Here is a 24179-nt window from a genome sequence, read left to right as displayed (position 1 = left end):
GATAAATCAGATCCTAGTAGCGGTGAGCTGCAGAGACCAAATGCTTGTAACATGGAATATTTTCCAAGTTTGCTCCAGCGGCTGGATGCCACTTTCCACCCCTGTTGTATGTGACTCTACTGCAGTGTAGAGTGCACACTGTGAGTGTGTCCTCCGCAGGACATTCAAATCGAGTTTGTATGTACATGTGGGAATGTGCACGATACTATATACACAATGGTATGGTGGTCCGGTGTGGGGTGGTCTAAGAATGTATGTATATGGGAATACTTTTCTGATATACGATATAGGACATGGTTATTTTCTTGACCAGGACCAGCGTAAGGGATGTTCCAAATTCCAGCTGAGCTTTTCATGTGAGCTTCTGCTCACTGACATTCATTTTCTGGCTGTTGATAATACGGGTTATTATCACACTGAAAAAGTGTTCATTTTCAGGTCAGTGTGTCTACGATTTCTGTGGCAGATATTTTGCTTCCCGTCCCGTTTAGGTTTGTTATGCATATGCGGTTCCGGTTTGGTATTTTACGTTGCATCTATTTGATTCCTGCTAAGAACCTCTGCTGGATTTTGTGTGTGTGCTACTTAGGCGATGTTTTGGGATATGATGAAATGATACGGCTTTGGTTTGACTTAGAGACAAGTCTGCTGTACACTTGAATTCGGTGAGATATAATAGGCCAGATTTACAAGGCCCCTATGCCTCCTTGAGCCATACTAGTGTCATTTGATGCTAATGTGGCGCCAAAGAGGCCACTTCCCCGCGCCATATTTACAAAGTGCTTGCATTGCGCCACTTGAGAGAGATTGTTTATCTTATTAGTTAATTATAACCATAAAAGTAATCCTTCAACAAAAAAAAGTTAACAAAACCGTGCTCATACATTAAAACATATAAATTAAATACATTTTTAAAATAACTGAGAGAAAGCATATTTCACAAGGAAAAAGAATCCCTACTTGACTCCGGGTTCTAGTACAGTACTTCATAGTGTTCTGGCTGTATGGCGAATATTACCAGAATCCCTTCCTATCGTTGTCGTTTTTACTCAACGTATGTGGATTATGTCTCTATTTGTGCCCTCCCTATCACAGGCTTCTTTCAGCAGACGTTAAGAGTAGGGAGTGGCCAGGAGTGTAGATTCTTTTAAAGTTTTATACGAATTAAGGGTCAGCCAGCCATGCGACCTTTTGGTCAGAGCCTCTTTGTCTTTTAACCAACTAAGCAGTTTACATGACTTATTGACTGCTTTGTTAAAAGCCGTCGTGGAAAGTGACTGATCCCAAATCCCACCTAGATTCAAGAGGCTTACCTTTTACCAGATACCTTTTGTAATTTCCGTTGCCTCTTTCCAGGGTGATTTCCTGCCAAACTAGGTTGACTAGAGACCCTTCTTGAGCGCAGCTCAGTTTGTAACAGCATTTGATGAAGGCTGCCGGGTGGGCCAGCGACTGTTTAACCAACATGAATTCTAGTCTGACCTGGGCAGCGGGAGCATGCCTTGGTAGCCAAAAGACACGCTTGTACGTCTTCATCAAAAGCTTCTCCAGAAGAGTTTCCTGCATGCCACTCATTATTTCTGCCCCATACAAGAGAGTTGGCAATAGTTTAGCTCTCATTATGGCTGTTAAGGGATTCAGGGCGTGACCACAAATTGAATTAGCGAGTTTGCAGAATGCGTAAGCAAGGGTCTGCGCCCTGTTTTTTATTGCTTCTTTTTGAGCTGCAAAGTTGCATCTGTCGTCGACCACGACTCCTAGATATCTGTAGGAGAATACTTCCTCCAGGGACTTTTCGTTTAGGAGCCATTTATGCTGGCCAGTAGGCCTGCGATTGAGGGTAATCATTTTAGATTTTTTGTGATTGATTTCTAACTTGTTTACCCTTGCAAACTCTCCTAATTTATTTAGCAATTTCTGCATGCCTACTCTGGTGTTACTAATTAGTAGTAGGTCATCTGTATTTAACATATATGATAATTGCTGGCCTCCCAATGAGGGGGAATGGGATGGATCCTCGTTTAGCTTTGTAGACAGATCCGCTATATACAGGTTAAAGAGTGTTGGGGCCAATACGCAGCCTTGTTTAACACCGGCTGTCGTTTTAACTGCACTAGATAAATGAGAGCCACCCCCTAATTTTACCTTTACCCACGTGTCAGAATAAATTAATTCAATGGCTTTTAAAATAGTAGCTGGAAGTCCCCAAAGCTGTAGTTTTACCCATAGTTTACCACGGGGAACACAATCGAAGGCAGCTTTAAAGTCAACAAAACACAGGTAGGTGAGGGTCCTGGTTGCGTTTGCTCTATTTGTAATGAGTCCCAGTGCCATCAGGTTCGTAAGTGTTCTTTGATGTTTGGTAAAACCGCTTTGATTGAATGGCAAAATGTTATTGTCTGTAACCCAAGACTGTAGATGTTTTAACACACAGGATGAAAAATACTTACGTTCGACATCTAGGAGAGCTATAAGTGTGTAGTTGCTTGGGGAAGCTGCGTTCCCTCCTTTGTAGATGGGGTGAATTATTGAGCCTCTCCAGGTTGCCGGGACAATTCCCTTGTGAGCACGCAGTTAAACATCTCAGCCAGGAATTTGGCCCATCTTTCTGTTTCCTGTTTAAACAGGGCCTGTGGTAAACCATTAGGCCCTAGGGCGCAATCCGCTCGCAACTTCTCAATGATATTTGTTAATTCCGATACTGAGATCTTTAAGGTTTCTGCAACCTCAGGTTCTTGGCTCTCCGAGAACCCTTGGGAATGCGGAGCGATTTTTGTCTCCAATTCCTTTAGATGTGACTTTAGATTGTGTACCCAAGCTTCCTCAGAAATGTTTGCGTTATTAGCTGCCACTGGTCCCTTGTCAATTGTATTGATGATTTTCCAGAATCTTTAAGGGTCAGATGATTTAGATGGGTAATGTAGTTTGGCCTAGAGAGTCTCCTGCTGCAATTTTTTAAAAGACCATAATTCGCTTTTTAAGAGTTTCCTCTGCTCTCACAGGGTGGCCAATCGTGATCCATTGTCTGGAAGTGTTCGCATTTGCCTTAGTAATTTAGCTACAATTGCTTTCCTTCTCCGTATAGGCTGTGGAAAACATAAACGTTTTTAGTGGATTAATTGCGCTCCCTTTCTTGTGCTTCCTACGTTGAATACGTTAATAAGGTTGGTGGCAAAATTCTCCCAAACTGTTGTCAAATTCGCCCTACCCGTGGCCATTAATTCTAGCCATAGTAGAGCATCTTCTGCTTGAGTTACGATGGTATCGGATGACCATTTGAGACGTTTTAGGTTTTCGGTGCCAAAAGCCCCTTCTAGGGCTACCGCTTTTTCCGGTTTGGGTGGTGATGAGTGGATCCCTATTACCTGAGGCTTGTGATCACTTTCCACTTGATCCACAATGCTGAAGTTACTCACTAATGTGTACAGGGTGGGGGTTACCAGAGTATAGTGTAGGTAGGAGACTGATTTCCCAGAGGATCTTGTCCATGCTGGAGGAATGTCGAGCAGCTTTTGACCATTTAGTGCGAAGAGGCCTATTCCTTCGCAGGTGCGGATGAAACTCTCACCTAATTTGTCTTTCCTGATTTTAGTTGGGAGAGATTAGGCGGGCACTGTTGCCACCGTTTGGATGTGATTTTCGCCAGGCATGTGGAATAGATTGTGATTGAAATCGCCTGATATTAGCCAATATGCTGATTGTACCATGTTTTTTATCCTTATCAATTCGCATAGTAACTTATTTGCTTCAATTATTTTAGTTTTTGGGTTAATGTATATATTGACTAGGATCATTGGATCCTGTATATTTTTTCCCCATCCGTTGAGCCTGATGAGTTGGAAGGGTAGGTCTTCCTCCTTGTGCTCTGTGATCTTCGCTTGGATGCTTGTGCTAATGTATGTCACTAGACCTCCCCTTGGACGGCTGGGCCTGTTCAGTTTTAAGGCTGGACTGAAATGTTCAATGAATCCTACTAACGGTATTGAATCCATCGCCCAGGATCCCTGTAGAAGTATAATGTCAAAGGTGCTAAAAAACTTTGTTACCTCTGGGTCCTCTATTCTTGCCCGCAGGCCACCTATATTCCACAAGCAGATATTCAATATTCTTTGTGGGGATAATTCCCCAACTATTCAGCTGTTACCCGATGCTCCCAGGAGAGGAGCCGGTGGTAACCATTCCCTTCCAAGGCGGGATCTATGAACTTGAACCAGTCTTTTCCTGCCTTCCTGCTTCCAAAATTGGACTTTCAACGGGGATTTGGGAAGCCTTCTTTCGATAATAGTTTCTGCAGGGCCTCTGCTGTCCGGAGTGGCTGCACACGCACCATGCAAGACGGACCGCATGCCTTTTCGGCGTTTCCAGAAGATGAGAAGCTAATAATGGGGGTGGATATCGTTCACCTTTGTAAATGCCTACCTCAATACCCCAGGCTTTCAGTAGGTCCTTTCTTTCCATGATCTGCATGGGTAGGGCCGGGTCTGCAAAAATACTGAGCGTGGGGTCCGTGTGTTGGCAGCCTCTGGCTTGGAATATCAGTGTTAGATCTTGGGATGAACTCTGGAACCCACAGCAACTGGGGGGGTTTGGGTCATTGTTTTGGGTACCTTCGTAAAGGGGTTGGAGTTGCTCTATGAGATCGGTATGTTCCATGTAGGCCGCATCCCCCGGCCTTATGCCATGGACATACCTCTTGCCAGTTGAATCTGCCTGCAGTGTCTGTCCAGGCTTAGTGGTTTTTAGTTTTATACTCTGGTAGTCCTCTTGGGGTCTATTACGATTATCTGAGGCTTTGCTAAGCACAGCGTGAGGCCCCATCTGGACAGCCCATATTGTGATAGAAGGGGTCTTGGATCCTGCTTTTGTGTTACTGCTAGGGCTTGCTGGGACGTAGATGTCACCATTCTGCCTACCACTTGGAACCAGACGCTCCTGAGTTTGATCATGTGCGATGATTTTGGTGGTCTTTGAGATGGATAGTTGAAGTGCTCGAGAAGATCGTCTTCCTTTTCTTGCCCGTTTGCGTTCTCTTTTTGATAGAATCTGTGAAGGGGGTTTCTCCCAACTCCCGGGTTTGACAGTGTCTAGCGATGGGAAATAATTCTCCATATCTTCCATTCTAAGGCTGACTGAAGCAATACTTCCTGCCTGAGAACTTTTCTCTCTTATGCTCGAGGGTACAACTGTTTGAGTGGAGCTAGGATTTTCCTCTTGATTTTGTGCAAGCGGGTCAGCTGTTAACAAGGTAGCGAGGGGAGTTATATGAATGTGTTCATCTTTCCAGGCGGAGGCAATTTTTTAAAATATACCTTCTAGGATTTGCGGCAGTTGAGACAGTTTATCTACCTCCTCCTTACAGGAACAGATTGTAAAGTCATTGGCTTGATTGGCTTGTGCCCTTGTGATTAAGGCATTTAGGTCTTCCAGCTTGCTGTCGATACCAGAGACAAATACTGCCATTGTATTTAATAGGTCTACCTGAATGTCCATTTTATTTGAGTGGAACTGCAGGGCCATAACTGTAGCTTGCACTGAGTTTAGGATTGCCGCCCACATATCATCTGCCCTTGCCATGTCTGGGGGATGTGGTTGTAATTGAGGTTGCAGGATGAATTTGTAATCCATGCTAGAGGTACTTCCGGTTTTAGTTACTTTAATTTTTTTGCGGGCATGGATCTGAGCAACTATCTCAGTTTCTTTCTCGGGTGTCCTAGGTGGGTAACCCAGTTCCATGTTCCAGTGATCTAAATCCTCATTTTCACATCCAAATACTGGGAAGGAATGGAGCTTGACGTTTTGGCGTGGGGGACGTCTTGCCAGGGATCCTGTTCTAGGATTTCCGCAGTTGCTACCATCTCTGAGTCCAGAATTGATTGATTTGCTGGACTGGCTGTTTGGTTGAGCATTTCGCGATCTATACTGGCAGTCCTTAAGTATCTCACTAGCCCTAGAGTGGAGGGCGATCCCGGTGTCAGAGTGGGGGGCTCCTGTGCTGTATCCATGCCATCTTGATTCAAGGGCTGATTCCTCACAATTGTTATTACTGGCGAAAGTGGGACGGGGGTGAGCGCAGGTGAGTTCACTCTGGGACTCCGGGGGTTCCTGATATTTCCAAGTCGGAGGTGAGCGGTAGGTCGAGTCCTAAGGATTGGTAGCTTGGAACCAGTGATACGGTCTTTTTTTTGGCAGCTGAATTTGTAACCGCAGCAAAGTAGTCGGTTATCTTGCGGAAATTGGGAAATTGGGCGGTGGGTTCCCCACTTCCATAGCGTCTGATTCCCCCCAGATTATTTCTTCCGTACGGGAGGAATGTTCAGCCTGCCCCTGCCAGGACCGTGATCTGGCGGGTGTCTCCTGCATGAGATGGGGTGGTCCGAGTCCTGGCCACTGCCTGCTCTCCTTTTTACTGCTGTGCAGTCCGTGGTTGGTTCTCTTTTCCTTTTTCTCTTTGTTAGATTTGTGGGTTGACTTCGAGACTTGCCTGATCTCATGCTCCTGCCCCGATGAATCCCTGATTGATCAATCTGTTGCTGATTTGCCAGTTTGCTGGTGGAGGGTCTACTCAGGTCTTCGGGATTTTCCAGTTGAAAGTGGCTATGAGGAATTGTTGAGAGGCAGTTTTTGGAGGAGTTTGCTCGCACTATCCCCTTCAATTTACCCCTGCTGACTGCCCGACCTCCTATTGGATTGAATTTATAGGTGGAGTGCCACTTGCTTGCTTTCTCTTTCTCTTTTCGTGTTGCTTCGTCAAGTGCAAGTGTCAGTGGGCTCTGTTGCTTGCTGCCCTCTCGCTGTCGATACACCGGACTTTGGACCCCGGACACTGGACGCTGGCTACTTGACACACTCTTCCACACACGCTCTATGGGAGTGCTGCAGTTCCCATCCTGGGCGTCAGCGCCACCTGTGGTGGCAGGTGTGGTGGTCTGGTCTGGGGTCTGACCAGGTAGGGCTGTGCAATTCAGAGCTAAGGCAGAGCTGTAGGAGCTGCTTAGAAGCTGCAATAGTCACCTGCAAAGGACAACGCTGACCCTGAGACTCTGGAGCCCCCTCCACCTCCCTACCCACTTCCAATGGTACTTGCCGCACTTGCCGGTGGGGTGGAGCAGAGCTAGCGTTTGGTGGTAGACGGCAAACCCCTTGGTTTCCTCGGCCCCCTGCACCCCTCGCCCCCGCAAGCTGCATCCGCGTTTGGCCCGCTTCCGCAGGGGTTCCGCTGGGGGGTCACACGGGACCGCTTGCCTAATGAGGATGGTTGCTTGTTTTTTGAGCCCCCGCCTCTGGTCCACCAGCCTAGCCTGGACGGGGGTGGTGAGACCAGCGCGCTCTCCCGGCTACTGAAATCCGATGCTGGCGCTCGGCTACGGAGCTTTTCGGGGGTACAGGGCTTCGGGGCTTATTCCCGCTTTCCCCCGCACCGGTCCAGGTGATCCTGGTGTCTGGCGAGCTGGCACGCAGAGTGGTTCAAGCGCCTCCGGCGGGCCAGAGACCAGGACGGGGCCTGCAGGGGAGAGCCACTCGGGCTGTACTTGCGACAGCGTTGCGTCCTTCCGTCTGCTTCTGTATTCCGTGGAACCACCAAGTTAGAGCTGAATTACGTCTTGATAAGGGATGAAACCGGACTTTTTCTCTTTTCCTTCCTCCTCCACTGGGCGACGATGGTCATGAAGAGAGATGAAACTGGCCTTTTTCTCTTTTCCTTCCTCCTCCCCTGGGCGACGATGGTCATGAGGAGAGACTCCTTTGTTATTCCCAATTCGCCCTCTGAAAGGAACTCATGAACAGTTTCACTTCCGGGTGACAACAGGCAACGACAGCACAAGCAGCGTGTGGAGGTTGTGCCACTTTGTAACTCATTGCACCACATTATGCCTGACCCAGGTATAATGTATGCAAGGGGACATTCTCAAGCAGGGAGGCCACAAAAAATGGTGCAGGGAGGCCACACAAAATGGTGCAGAGAAATTTGTAAGATTTCACTGCAACATTTTTTCAATCATTTTTAATGCCTGCTCGAGGCAGGCGTTAAAGTGACACTCCCATAATAACCTGTGAGCCTCCCTAGTGCTTTGCTGTACTAGCGCCGTAATTTATGGTGCTAATCCAGCAAAGATCCACAATAGTATCATGAATTATGATGCTATTGTGAAAACGGCCTCCATAGTGCGCCATATTGTAAATATGGCACAATCATGGTGTCAATAGGGTGGGCAGGGGCGACACAAGCAAAATGGTGCATTGGGACCAATGCACCACTTTCTTGTAAATCTCACCCAATATTCTCTAACCAGCTGTCTTTGATACAGCTTGGTGCAGTGTTTGCCCACCAGTTTTACAACTATTGGTCTATATTTGTATTGAAGCACTTTGTGTGTGTAATGCCTCCACACCAGTGATCTTGTGTGTGGTTCAGTGCTATTCATACTCTCTGCAGATACATGCATGCCAAATAGCATGAACAAGCTACAATATTTGAGCATCATTGTGTAACATTCTCAACATTCAGTTTCAAAACACAAAAACTAGCATCACCATCTTCCCAAAGTTAAAACATTATTTCCTCCATAGGGTGCCACCACAACGAACCCCAGTCAGCTAGTAATAACAACGTGCCTTTCATTATAGGTGTTACTAACTTTGTGCTACTTAGTTTACCAGTCATGGAATGCTGGAAGACTTCTTTCGAGCTTGTATTCAAAGTCCTGACCAAAGATCAGCTCAACTAGAAGAAACCGGATGAACAGTGGCTTCCTAAAGTCACTAAACTGCTGGGTCATTTGTAGCAGCTCCTGGAACATTCTGATCTTCAGAATAAAAGAGGAATAATGTATAACTCAACATATTTCTGAGCACTTGTCAAAATAAGTAGGACAGGACAAGTCAAATACAAACAAAGAAAGTGGTGCATTTTATTAAACAACAATCACACAAAGGTGATGGGAGGAATGCTTGAAATCAGTCTAACCACAGAGAAGGCCTTAAATAAGTCTAAACACTAGCACTCACTCGGGACAAACCTACACACTACTAACAAGCCTTTGCTTGCTTGTATTACGGTTCAGGGAGGGCATGGTGGGGAAAAGATCGACGCTTTGGAATGTTACCCCGAGCAATTGGCAATGGTTAGACTTATTCCGAGTATTCTTTACATCACGCTTTGTGTGTTTGTTTTTTAATAAAAAGAAGCTCTTTCTTCAGCGTCTTTAATTTGCAGAAGGCAACCCCTGTATATATTCTCCTTTAGGGCACGAAAGTAAAGATGGAATCTGCGTAGATGTCAGGATGTCAGGATGTTTTGAGCAGCCATGGTTTGTTCAGGTAGAGGATCTTTCAGCAAAGACCATATCAAAGTATTCCAGTAGAGGATGCTGTTTTTTAGTGAGAAGGAGCTTGGTGTTTGTAGCGTTAATGGTTAGAAAATTCACAGACATCCATCCATGTAAAAAAAACTGCCCTATGCCAATCTGGAAATGAGGATGTCATGATCTATGCGGTTCAGCCGCGGTCAGAAGCGGCAAGTCGGCGGGCTCCCGCCGACTTACCGCTGCTCGGGGGAATCCTTCATGGCGGCGGAGCGCGCTCCGCCGCCATGAGGATTCTGACAGCCCCTACCGCCATCCTGTTCATGGCGGGAAACCCGCCATGAACAGGATGTCGGTAGGGGGTGCCGCGGGGCCCTTGGGGGCCCCTGCCGTGCCCATGCCAATGGCATGGGCACGGCAGGGGCCCCCGTAAGAGGGCCCCGCAAAGTATTTCAGTGTCTGCCTTGCAGACACTGAAATACGCGACGGGTGCAACTGCACCCGTCGCACCCCTGCAACTACGCCGGCTCAATTCTGAGCCGGCGTCCTCGTTGCAGGGGCATTTCCTCTGGGCCGGCGGGCGCTCTTTTGGAGAGCGCCCGCCGGCCCAGAGGAAATGTCTGAATGGCCGCCGCAGTCTTTTGACCGCGGTGCGGTCTTTTGGCGGCAGTACTATGGCGGACGGCCTCCGCCGTCCGCCATAGTCAGAATCACCCCCTTAATCAACGATGTTTTGTTTTATGTCTTTATCTGTATCACTATGGAGGTATTGGTCTGGGAGAAGAGAGGTTGAGAAGAGAGTGTTGACGTGAAAGTTGCCCGGTGTTAAAGTAGCTGCTATGATATACCCTTAAACCTTTGAAAATAACACTAATAAAAATAACACTTCCTTAATATTATTTCTAAAAATAAATAAGTCGAAAAAGATCACTTCCCAAAGTATTTGTATCCAATATATATTGAAAAGATGACAGTAGGAAAGGGGTGGACGAGTTAAGGGTGATGAATTTAGGTTATAAGGTGAAGAGTGTAGGCTTTAAAGGAAACAGCTTTTACAACACAGCATTTACCAGACGTTTGCCATGGATCTTTTACCACGTAGGTCTTCACCACGCATATACCTTTACCACACATGCCATTACAATGACAATGGTAAGTATAAATCAGGTAAATATTTGTGTGTGTGTAAATAAAAATAAAAATAAAATAAAAAATATATATATGAATATATATATATATATATATATGTATATATATATATATATGTTCACTGAAAAAAACAAAGGTTACAGGGACATTATAGTGAGGCTCACATTTCACATGTGCAAAACCACCTCACCTAACTATAACTTGCGCTCCCGTAGTGCCCTTCTTATGACCTCACATATTACATCTCAAATGACATCACTGATGACATCGTCCACAAAAAAGCTAAGGCACCCACTCATACCCCACACAAACATTTGTGCATCCACAGGCACAACTACTCACATACTCAATCATAGACCCATAAGACCTTTATTTTTTCACCAAATTTCTAAGTTTAAAAACAAATCTATTTCCTAACTATAATATCCCTGCAACCTTTGTTTTTTTCAGTGAAATTCTATTTATTTTAAATGTAAAGTGATTTTCAATACTATATGTTAATCCAACCACTGCTACATATGGCCAAAGGCGGTGTGTGGCGAGTGTTGCCACAAGCCCTGGCTTGTGGCCAGGTCCTGGGGCCAACCCCCATAACCACTCAACCCTAACACCACGCACTGCCGGCTTCTCTGAGTGTGAGAATAGGTGTGAGGCGGTGTTTCTCAGTTTGAGAGTGGCTGTGAGACTGGCTGTCTGGGTCTGAGAGTAGGTGCGTGAGTGTCCGAGTGGGTGCGTAAGGGTCTGAGTGGGGCTGTGTGTGGGTGCACAAGGGTCTGAGTGGGTCTGTGAATGGGTGCGTGAGTGTCTTACTGAGTCTGTGAGTGGCTGCATAGGGTCTGAGTGGGTGTGTGAGTGAGAGAAAGATTGAAAGAGAAAAATTGAAAGAGAGAAAGAGTTAGTGGGAAGAAGATAGAGAGTGTTTTACGTTTTCATGAATGATATACTTAGAATGAGATATTTCTGGACAAATTGAAAACAAAATGTATTTGTCAATTAAAAAGAGTGAGATCACCTTTCAGTATGAACCTTAAACTTTTGAGGTTTAAAGGAAATTAAAGAAGGAAAATGACCATGGGCATACCTGGAGTAGAACTCCCAACTTTCAGTGTGATGGCCTCTGACATTAATATTTAGGCCATAGGTGACTCCTTAATGTGATGCTTCCAGGCATGTATATGACAGTCAACCCATGCATGTGATTGGAAAGAAATGTGAAACTTTCATCACTAGGAAGGTTTAACCCCTTCGCTGCCATGCCTTTTCCCCCTCCTGTGCCAGGCCTTTTTTTGCCTATTTGGAATAGTTCTCGCTTAGGCCGTCGTAACGTTTTGTCCACATAAGCTACCCAAGCCAAATTTGCGTCCTTTTTTTCCAACACCCTAGGGATTCTAGAGGTACCCAGACTTTGTGGGTTCCCCTGAAGGAGGCCAAGAAATTAGCCAAAATACATTGAAAATTGTGGGTTTTTTTAAAAATGGGAAAAAGGGCTGCAGAAGAAGGCTTGTGTTTTTTCCCCTGAAAATGGCATCAACAAAGGGTTTGCAGTGCTAAAATCACCAGCTTCCCAGCTTTCAGGAACAGGCAGACTTGAATCAGAAAACCCAATTTTCAACACAATTTTGGCATTTTACTAGGACATACCCCATTTTTACGATTTTTTGTGCTTTCAGCCTCCTTCCAGTCAGTGACAGAAATGGGTGTGAAACCAATGCTGGATCCCAGAAACCTAAACATTTCCGAGAAGTAGAAAGAATTCAGAATTCAGCAAGGGGTAATTTGTGTAGATCCTACAAGGGTTTCCTACAGAAAATAACAACTGAAATAAAAAAATATTGAAATTGAGGTGAAAAAAACAGCAATTTCTCTCTTCGTTTTACTCTGTAACTTTTTCCTGCAATGTCAGATTTTTTAATGCAATATACCGTTACATTTGCTGGACTCCTCTGGTTGCGGGGATATATAGGGCTTGTAGGTTCATCAAGAACCCTAGGTATCCAGAGCCAATAAATGAGCTGCACCCTGCAGTGGGTTTTCATTCTATTCCGGGTATACAGCAATTCATTTGCTGAAATATAAAGAGTGAAAAATAGCTATCAAGAAAACCTTTGTATTTCCAAAATGGGCACAAGATAAGGTGTTGAGGAGCAGTGTTTATTTGCACATTTCTGAAATCCGGGGTGCGCATACTAGCATGTGAATTATAGGGCATTTCTCAAATAGACGTCTTTTTTACACACTCTCTTATATTTGGAAGGAAAAAATTTAGAGAAAGGCAAGGGGCAATAACACTTGTTTTGCTATTCTATGTTCCCCCAAGTCTCCCGATAAAAATGGTACCTCACTTGTGTGGGTAGGCCTCGCGTCTGCGACAGGAAATGCCCCAAAACACAACGTGGATACATCACATTTTTCTACAGAAAACAGAGGTGTTTTTTGCAAAGTGCCTAACTGTAGATTTTGGCCTATAGCTCAGCCGGCACCTAGGGAAACCTACCAAACCTGTGCATTTTTTAAAACTAGAGCCCTAGGGGAATCCAGATGTGGTGACTTGTGGGGCTCTCACCGGGTTCTGTTACCCAGAATCCTTTGCAAACCTCAAAATTTGGCTAAAAAAACACTTTTTCCTCACATTTCGGTGACAGAAAGTTCTGGAACCTGACAGGAGCCACAAATTTCCTTCCACCCAGCGGTCCCCCAAGTCTCCCGATAAAAATGATACCTCACTTGTGAGGGTAGGCCTAGCGCCCACGACAGGAAATGCCCCAAAACACAACATGGACACATCACATTTTTCTACAGAAAACAGAGGTGTTTTTTGAAAAGTGCCTACCTGTAGATTTTGGCCTATAGCTCAGCCGGCACCTAGGGAAACCTACCAAACCTGTGCATTTTTGAAAACTAGAGCCCTAGGGGAATCCAGATGTGGTGACTTGTGGGGCTCTCACCAGGTTCTGTTACCCAGAATCCTTTGCAAACCTCAAAATTTGGCTAAAAAAACCACTTTTTCCTCACATTTCGGTGACAGAAAGTTCTGGAAACTGAGAGGAGTCACAGATTTCCTTCCACCCAGCGTTCCCCAAAGTCTTCCGATAAAAATGATACCTCACTTGTGTGGGTGGGCCAGGTACCTGCAACAGAAAAAGGCCACAAACTTGTAGAGATTATAGGGATAGCACAGCGAGTTGATAAGCACATATTCTTCTTTTATACATCTTTAGGCTGACTCTGCTTTGGGGACCCACACAAGTGAGGTGTCATTTTACTTGGGAGACTGAGGGGAACGCTGGGGAGTAGGAATTTTGTGCTGGAGCGGTGATCGTACAATGAAAAGTCAGGAAAATATGCTTTTTAAAGCAAATTTTGAGGTTTGCAGAGGAGTCTGGGTAAGAAAATGTTGGGGGATCCACGCAAGCCACACCTCCCTGGACTCCTTGGGGTGTCTAGTTTTAAGAAATGTCTGGGCTTGGTAGGTTTCCCTAGATGAAGGTCGCACCCAGGACCAAAAACATAGGTGCCCCATGCCCCCAAACGCAGGTAGTTTTGTAAGATATCATTTTGATGTATCCACATATGTCTGTGATGTGCCAAACACTAAAATTGTGAAAAGAAACGCACTTAGGTTATGTGAAAAAGACCCCTCAACCTCCAAATAAGTTGGTGGCATGCTTCATCATCGGGGTCCCACCTGAGACACCTAGCGTGTCACAAGTGTGCTGCAACGCCTGATTACAGTGGAGCAGGTTTTTTTATTTTTACCCCACGTACTGGTTGGATTTGGCACGAGGGTGAGTGATGGTTCAGTAGATCAAATTTTATTAACAAGAGATTTCACAAAAGTGAAATGCACTGTTAATAACTGAAAGGGCAAAAAACTGAACCAATGACTCACAGCTCCACCCCACGCACACTGCCAGCCAAGCGCCACCCCACGCACACCGCCAGCCAAGCACCACCCCACACACACCGCCAGCCAGGCGCCACCCCAAGCACACCGCCAGCCAAGCGCCACCCCACCTGTACCGCCAGCCAAGCGCCATCCCACACACACTGCCAGCCAAGCGCCACCCCACACCCACCGCCATTACTTTTTTTGTTTATAAACAACAAAGAAACCACTAACTAATAAAAAATAAGTACAAAACTACAAACACATAAGCTCTAACTAAATACATGACAGTAATGCCAACCGTGAAACTCAACATATGAAAATATAAAATAGTCAGTTTACGCTCACGGTATTTCCCAAACGTTTTTCTTGGTGTGGTAACTTCTAAAACAGCCGGGCACACACAGCCCAGGCTTTGAAGGGCAATTGGGGCAGTACATCCAGCTCTCCCTCCGGATTGCTCTCCGGGCACATACTGTACATTTCTTTGTGGGCAAGTCTTTTTTGGGAGTGGGAGGAATGTGATCTGGAAAGTGCAGATCTTTCAATCTAGCCACATCCTCCACCACTTGTACTCTAGGAACTCTTGCCTGTTCCACCACAATAAGGCTCTCTATCACTGACTCCTGATATTTAACAAATGTCATCCTTGACTCAGGTGAACAATCCTTGAACACAATAAAAGCATTAAAAGTTGCCAAATGAAATAAATGTAGGGCAAACTTTTTATACCACACGTAAGACTTACGAAGATCAGTGTAAGGTTCCAACCTCTGATCTACTCTATCAACACCACCCCTGTGCCTATTGTAGTCCAAAATGCACGCAGGTTTGCACACTTCCCCAACCTGACCCCAAATAGTCACAGGGGAAGTACTCTCATCATGGATGGTAGATAGCATGTACACATCCCTCCTGTCTGAAAATTTCAGAGCTAGCAGCTCATTATTCTGCAAGGCGCTGCACTGTCCCCTCAAGTTTTTTACAGACAAGCTCCCTTGGATAGCCTTTCTGGTTAGAACAGATTGTGCCACAAGCAACAGTGTCCACTCTAAACAACTCCTTGAACAACTGCACTCCAGTGTAGAAATTATCTACGTACAAATGGTGACCTTTGTTAAACAGTCGTCTACCAAGTTCCCACACAATTTTTTCGCTAACTCCAGAAGTGGTCGGACAACCAGCAGGGTCAATACTGGAATCCCTACCAGTGTAGACCCAGAAATTATACACATATCCTGTACTACTTTCTGACAGCATATACAATTTAATCCCATACCGTGCCCTCTTACTAGTAATGTACTGCTTAAAAACTAAACGCCCCTTGAAAAGGACCAAAGACTCGTCCACACTTATCTCTTTGTCTGGAACATAGACCTCTGAAAACCGATCTACAAAATGATCAAGGACAGGCCTAATCTTAAAAAAGACGGTCACAATCAGGGTGATCTTGTGGAAAGGCTAAATCATTGTCTACAAAATGCAGCATACGAAGAAGAAGCAAATAGCGATTACGTGTCATAGTTGCAGGAAATACAGCCGTTGCCATCAAGGGACTAGTAGACCAATAAGAAGCCAGTGACGGCTTCCTGATCAACCCCATCAAAAAAGTCAAACCTAAAAACTTTTTCATCTCTTCCAGATATGTGGGAACCCACTGAGTAGCTCTAGACTGAGGCCTAAGTCTGGCAGCGTTGTCCCTCAAATATTGCTCTGCATACTAATTAGTCTGCTCCACAAACTCTTCCAAAAATACATCGTCCATAAACAAGTGAAAGAAATGGACAGGCAAAAAGTTTTCTGTATTGACTCTACACCCTGGGAGACCAGTAAATGCAGGTAACTGTGGCTGCTCCATGTTTGGGGCAATCCAGGTGTCAGGTCTTCTAATGGGAAACCCTTCAGCCCCAGGCTGCTGCACTCTTGGCACATCAATGTCCTCCTCTAAAACAGGCCCTTCATCTGCACTGAGAGTAGCTTCCTCATCAGAAGAATCCTCTCGGACAGAAAACTCACTGCCAGAATCTCTCACTTCCTCCTCTGCCTCAGATGCAGAGTCAGTCTCATAATCATGGTCTGAAGACGACTCAAAGAGCATGCCAACAACCTGCTGAGCGGTCACTCTGTGGCTAGCCATGATCCTCACTAACAACAAATGGATTGCCAACAACAACTAGCACTAAAATAAGCAATAAACAAAGTGCAGCTTTATCACAAAGAGTTAAGCACTAAAAAACTATACCACTCACTTGCCTGAAAAAGCTACTCACCAGCAACTACTCTGCACAGACACAGCAATCACCAATGATATCCCACTAAAAAGAAAAAAGAAAAATGCAAATTAGACATGTGACAACACAAATATCATTGTGCTCAAATCTAAGGACAATTTCACACACAATACTGCATTTAGTACACCACCTACAAACATGTCATTCATGCATGTCAACAATCTATCTATCTATCTATCTATCTATCTATCTATCTATCTATCTATCTATCTATCTATCTATCTATAGGGGTTTCACTTGCCTAATATATACTTACCATTTTGTTGTAAAGGCATGCGTGCAAAGAAGTGCATGGTAAAGATAATGCATGGTAAAGGCATTGCTAGTAAGGAATATGTGGTAAAGGCATGTACTTCATGGTAAAGGCATTTGTTGTAATGTCATACAACCGGCTATAAGGATAAGTCTTTGGAATATAGGGTTTTGAGTAAAGGATTGGATGTTCTAAGTACAGAACTGTGAGTTAAGGGTTAGGGAATAGGGTTAAGTGTTGGACGTTAGGAATATATGATATGTAGGGTATGGGGTGAGGGTTTTGATGTATAGATGTTATGGGTAAGTTAATAAGGGTTAGTGATATAAGGTTAACACTTTAATGCCCACAGCGAAGAGATTAGGGGACTTTAAGAGTGTGCTGTTAAGATGATTACATATGTGTTAAGGGTTTCGTGTGCAGGCTTAAGAGTTTGGGGTAAGGGGCGTGTGACAAACGAGCTAAGGGTATAGGGTCATGGTATATTGCAAAAGGTGTAGGGGTTAAGTTAAAGGTTATGTTTAAGATTGAAGGGTTTGTGGTAAAAAGTTAAGGATATGGGGTTTAGGGTTTGGGTTATATGGTTAGGGTTTGAAGTAAATGGTTATTCTCCATGATTATATTTGTTTAGTTTCACCAATGAAATGTTTTTAATCAAGATTTTTTAATGATAGGTACAGTTAATTTAGTCTATCTGTGTAAATAAAAAATTAAGGGCCTGATTCTAAGCTTGGCGGGCGGCGGGAGCCGCCCGCCAAGCGGGAACCGCCAGAAGACCGTCCCGCGGTCAAAAGACCGCGGCGGTCATTCTGGGTTTCCCACTGGGCTGGCGGGCAACCGCCAAAGGTCCGCCCGCCAGCCCAGTGGGAAACACCCTTCCCACGAGGAAGCCGGCTCCGAATGGAGCCGGCGGAGTGGGAAGGTGCGACGGGTGCAGTTGCACCCGTCGCGAATTTCAGTGTCTGCAAAGCAGACACTGACATTCTTTGTGGGGCCCTCTTACGGGGGCCCCACGACACGACCCGCCAGGAACAGGATGGCGGTATGGGGTGTCAGAATCCCATGGGCAGCGGAAAGTCGGCGGTACACCGCCGGCTTTCCGCTTCTGGCCGCGGCTGTACCGCCACGGTCAGAATGCCCGGCGGAGCACCGCCAGCCTGTTGGCGGTGCTACCGCCGACCCCGGCCCTGGCGGTATTTACCGCCAGGGTCAGAATGACCCCCTAAGTGTTTTCAAAGTAACTCTGTGCTTAATTTGTTCCAATGGAACACCCTACAGTTTGGAGTGATTCAATCAGACGTGGTGAAATGAGGCGAGGTTACTTCTCAATAAAGAAATCAAATTAACAAGGTACTATCATCCATTGTTAGGGTAGTCAAAAATATAATTTATATCCACATCCTTTCAATTGGTGGAATCTCTACTGATGAATACTGTCCTGCAGTATGCATATCCATATAAGGTAGCCAGTTACCTGTTTCCATCTGCTCATTCCCCCTCAAGTTGTCCAGTTTTTCTGCCTACTGCTTTGTGCCACTCATTAGGAATATTTTTCATGTTTTCCAAGTCTACATTTACTGTCCACTTTATATGTAGACACCCAACCAAATCCTTATTCTTTGAAAACACCTGGTCTAAATGTCTGCTTCAGTGGGAAAACCATGCCTATACTCAGTGCAGCAACAAACCCTAGTAGCCTCTGCTCACCTACATTGAAAAGGACAGTGTTAAAAGGATGCCATTCACCAACCTGGTGACATAAAATAAATAATTTAGGTCATGGGTGGAAGCATGAAGTAACATTAAGACCCTCCTCGGCTGCTTTGAAATGAAATGGAGGAGACACTTTGTGGCTGCTGTGCTCTTTTTTTTTTTTAATAGTGCTCACTCGCCAACTATGGAGACCAATCAAGACATTTGTCTAATTGGACCAAGTGAACAACCCGTGGTTTCAGGAATGGTAAAAAAGTTTGTATTGATCCCTAATCATAAGAGCAGTTTGTACTTGGATTTCTCCCTGTTACTTTAACCCATTTGTAAGCATTCGCCTCAAATGTCAAGGGTGGGGTGGGGGGAAATGGGGATGAAGACAAAAAATAAAAAACGTACCTTTCCCACCGTTCCCAGTGCCACCGTCTCCTGCCGCCTCGCTCCTCTTCTGCTGTCCCAGTCTTCATTGGGACACCAGCAGAGGATCCCCAGCAACCCTGGTGCTGCTATCATGCTCAACCTAGCATGAAATCAGTGACAGGACTGGTCTGAGTGGCTTGGACTGCCACTCAGACATTGCCCTGGGGTCTGTGCAGTTTCTCCAGTCCAGCTGTTCAACACAGTCAGGTTGGAGAAACCTAAGTGAGTATTTTTTGTTTTTCTGGCCTAAAACAGCCGGCTAAACCCACCCACCCACACACACACACTTAGTGCACTCCATTCCACCTCCTCCTCCCATAGCCCAGCCCCGCTCCTGTCTTCACATGTTGGGGGAGGACTTTTTCATGTTTGGTGTCACCTATTGGTTGTTCCCTGAAGCTGCAGCCTTATCTCAGCTTGCAAAATAACCAGCCTTAGATATGATGACCATGGATTGAAAGACAAAGGAATGAAGGGAAAATGTCTCAGTACTGAAAGCTCAGAAGATTTGTCGATTAGTCTGAATGAGCCTCAGATGTGGCTCTTCTTCGTTGGTGCCTGCACTTACTGTTTATGTTCCTCTGCTAAAACGTATTGAATAGCTTGTGTTTTTTCTATTTATGTTTGTTCATATTTCTTTTTTTATGCTTGTAGAGTTCCAGCTGTGATGCCACATTGCAATGAAAATGTTGCCTACTTCTTGAAAATCTCATATTTTGGTAGCATAAGCCACCTCATGCTTGCGATTGTAAACTAGTTTGGCAAAAGATTTACTGGCACTACATTCCTGACTAAATAGTGTGACATTTAATGTTATGTTATATACAAATATAACGAGACCAATACCATTACTTCTGTTTTTATATAAAGTCTTTCAGTTCTTCTTTGTGTTGATCCACGTCTTTACCTTTTGTAGGTCATGATGGAATTGTTACTCTTTTGAAACATTATAAGAGGCCCCAGGATGAATGCCCGTGTAATGAGTACTCTCAGCCTGGAGGAGGTAGGCACACAGACTTTAATAGGAAAACAGCTCTGTGCAGTAATCAGTAAGATTTAAAAAGACTCTCTACAAGTTCCTTAAATTGTATGTTATGTAAATATTTTAGACAAAGCTCTTCTTCCGAAGTACTTTATGTTTAACGAAGAAAGTCGTACATTAGCAAATGGTCTATGTTCTCTAATTTGGATCATGTGATTATAAAGTAAACTATGTATGCTTCTTAATCCATAGTAATGTGAAAACACTGATTGTGTTTCAACACTATTTTTATAGCATGTATTGGGTTTCTTTGTGCTGTTGCTGGATTTTTCACCTTTTTCTAGGCACTATACAGTACACCATCACACTTCTATTCATTACCACAGTGCATGCGTTCTTCTCCTAAAATAGTACTCATAAAATGTATTTCTCCAAGATGGCCTAATAACATTTCCTGTGAGATCATTTTAGAGGGCTCAGGAAATGCACCAAAGGCACAGAATTTAAATGTTACATGTGAGTTGGATATTATTTAAGCAAATAAAGTATTGAACAAGCATCACTGTGTTGGGCTGTAGTTTAAATGTTCTGCAGTGAAAAAACGACAGGGAAAAATGATTCTGCCATGTAGAAAAATCGATTTTTACATAGTAGTCAAGTTACTTTGAAAGTGTACCCAGGTTACTACATGGCTGAGATCCTAATATTTAATAATTTAATAATGTTTCAAAGTATAAATTGAGGCTAGTATTAGTATGCTTTACAGTAAAATTACCCAACAGCTGTTTTCACTGTACAAGTAATGCTAGATTATACATTTTCCAAGTTTAAATACAATTCTTATAATGCTATCCTTTTATACATAAATCTGTATAGCTGTTTGCTGTGGCTTGGCAGCAGCTTTACAGCTGCCCCAAAGCCACAGCACAGACTCTGCTCACAGCAAGGGAGAGCTGTTTGCAAGCAGAGGTTTCCCAAAAAACGACCACTACCTCCCTGGGGCCAAAATAACTTTTGACAGTAGGAGAGGGGCCATTGCCCCATCCTGGATCTAAAAATGGCCCTGGGGACCACCTTCCCCCCAGCGCTGGCTCCTGCTGTCTCCTGGGGTGCCCACCCCCTGGACATAGGTGTTTGCTCTGACTTGCCAGGAGCTTTAACAGCTCCCGCCATGTCAGACCAAATACAACACCGCTCACAGCAAGTGAGAGCTGTCAAAGAGCTCCCACTTGCTGAGAGCAGAGTTTTTGTCTCTTTTCTTGCCTGCAGATATGAGGATAGGGAAACAGACAAAAGGATTGCTGTCACAGACAGGGAGCTGCATGTTTACAGCTTACCTGTCTGTGACAGCAAAGCCGGATCCTGCAGAAGGCGGAGAGGCGGCTGGGACCGCGGTTGCATTCAGGCTCACCCTGTGGTCCCAAATGATAGTGACTGGGTGCCCTGGGGGCACCCAAGTGACATGGTAAGGCCCCAGAGGATGAGGTTTCCCTCCCACAATATGAAATTATACGAGGAAGTCTCAAAACAAACAAGCAATTACGTGATATAGCTGAGATGAAAAATCCTGGTTTGGTGGAGATTTAAGGCCAGATGTAGCAAAGGTTTTTACCCATTCTGTGTCTATGGGAAAAAGTGTTCATACATATGGCCCTTACTTCTTTCTAGTCTTGCTGGACTCTCTATAGGAGATTCATGTTATCACAGAATTTTGGATAAAGACACACAGGTCACAATCATGTTGCTAAATGCACACAAGGTCACTTGAGATATTTCATTGTGGTCCACAACACACTTATACTGTAGAATGCATAATGGACATTTACCCAAGGACTCACAAAGAACTCCACTCAGGTAGCTTTTTTGTGTAAAACTGTGAACTCTTTTTGGATTAAAGGGCAGGTGAGGTTCCTTTGTGGCTGAACTACTCACACAGCTACTGACAGACCCACACCCACACAGACACTAACACATCCAGTCACAGATACACTCAGACACTCATGCACCCGCTCACAGACCCGCTCACACAATCATGCACCCAGTAACAGACCAAATCAGATGACTGAATCACCCACTCACAGCCCCACACAGACCCTCATACATCCACTGAGAGACACTCTCACACCCACTCTCACGCCCAGAGACTTCCTCTCATGCCTACTATCACACCCATACACTCTCACACTCTGTCTCACACCCACTTAGACCCTCTCACACCCAGACAGATACTGTCATACCCAATCTCATCCCCAAAGACACACTCTCACACCTATTTTCACACAGAGAAAAACAGGCCCAACAGCCAACCCCCACCAGGAATGGTTGTGGTTGGATTAACATAATTAAAATTACTTTACGCAAAAAAAAAACCTATAGAGTTTCACTAAAAAAAACAAAGGTTACACAGATGTTATAGTTAGGAAATAGAATTAAAAAAACATAGTAATTCACTTAAAAAAACAAAGGTTACAGGGATGTTATAGTTAGGTTCTGAACCATAGAAATTCAGTATATATATATATATATATATATATATATATATATATATATATATATATATATATATATATATATAGATATAGATATAGATATAGATATATAATATAAAACATTCAACCAGAACTCGCATCCTAAGGTAACTATAACACTATAACTCACACCCTCACCATGCGCCACTAATATTACCAGATATTACAGCACCCATGACAACTTCTATGTCATTAAAAATATAAATGAAACATTAGCAGTCAAATTGTTGAAGAAAAAACTGAACATGGCGGAGCCATGAGTTATAGTTACCTTAGGGCGTGAGTTATAGTTACTTGAAATAACTCTAACTATAACTGCTGAATTTCAATGATTTTGTGCAAGTAAATTGAGAACCTAACTATAACATCCCTGGAACCTCCGTTTTTCTTAAGTGAATATATATATATATATATTAAAAAAAACTATATATATATATATATATATATATATATATATATAAATGTTACCTACTAGCGGGCACCAGTGTTTGAGAGCAAACATTATTAAATTATTAATAAAAAATGTGTCTGGTATTAAAAGGCCTAACTGACTAATGTGTGTTAGAAAAATAAACATGCAGCTGATATGGGGGACACCATAAACAACATGCATTATACGAAATAGTAATGTCTAATGAAAATGTATTTTGTTTAATCATAATTAAATGTACTGACAATAGATGATTATTAATATGTACTAAAAGGTTGCTGGTTTAAATTTAAACAAACTGCTTTTTTCTTCATGTTTTAATATTAGTTGAAAAGGCTTCACGTTTAAGTAATTTTCCAGAGACACAATGTTCAAATGTGTGCTAACTTTGCAAAATAATGTTTCTTCAAACATTCTGTGTTAGTTGCAACATTCTATCTTACTAATGTTGCATATTTTGTTCTTGCTCCAGCTAATAACTGAAACATTTAACAAAGAGTTTTAGGTTTTTTAGAAAGCACGTGTCATGCTTCCACGTTGATTAAATGTAATTTTTGTATGGAAGCTGGTGAACGGAGACGAGAGAGAGCGACAGCATAAACCAATCCTGGGTGCAGAGAAGAAGAAGAGATGCATATGAAGCGCAGATGATGTTTTATTGGCTGCACTAAACCATCTCATGGTCTTGTTGAATAGAAGCCTAGTTAATAACTTTTGGGACTTGTTGGAAAATGGGTCATTGGTAAAGGCAGGTAAGTACCTACACTTAGCAATAGGCCACTAACCTCCACTTAGGTCCAGTTAGGCCTCAGTAAATTAAACCCAGCTCAACCCTTGGTTGCTTGGCAACGAGCGACAAGGCTTAACTTAGGAGACACAGCGTAAAGCATTCAAATATCACGAAACAGTAATTAAATAAAACACAGGAAACAGTTTAAAAATCAAACATCAATTTATAACAATCAGCAATATTTTTAGCTTTAAAATGACACCAAAACGAATAAAATCGGATAAGGGGAACTGGAGATATGAATTTTTTCGAATTATTGCTTTCTAGCGTATGGAAACAAAAAGCGCCAATCTGGTCATCTGGTCGTACCTCGACCGGGGCAAAGTCAAAGTCTAAGGTCGACCGCAATGGAGCCCGGCGCGGCTACAGCCCGCAGGAGGCCTCAGTCAAAAGTTTACCTTAAGACTTAGGGGGTGATTCCGACCCTGGCGGTAAAAA

General features: G+C 43.9%; 1 protein-coding gene across 1 annotated transcript in view; it reads left to right on the top strand.

The window, feature by feature from the left end:
* Window positions 1-24179, top strand: part of TNNI3K (TNNI3 interacting kinase) — a 2589932-nt gene that overhangs the window by 893429 nt on the left and 1672324 nt on the right. Inside the window, exon 12 of the mRNA XM_069232439.1 lies at window positions 19928-20014. Coding sequence (XP_069088540.1) covers window positions 19928-20014 — 87 coding nt within the window. The remainder of the gene's footprint in view (window positions 1-19927; window positions 20015-24179) is intronic.

The sequence above is a fragment of the Pleurodeles waltl genome, chromosome 4_2 (assembly GCF_031143425.1).
Source record: "Pleurodeles waltl isolate 20211129_DDA chromosome 4_2, aPleWal1.hap1.20221129, whole genome shotgun sequence".
NCBI lineage: Eukaryota > Metazoa > Chordata > Amphibia > Caudata > Salamandridae > Pleurodeles > Pleurodeles waltl.
The sequence above is the reverse complement of the archived record's forward strand: the minus strand, read 5'-3'. Positions and strand labels throughout refer to the sequence as shown.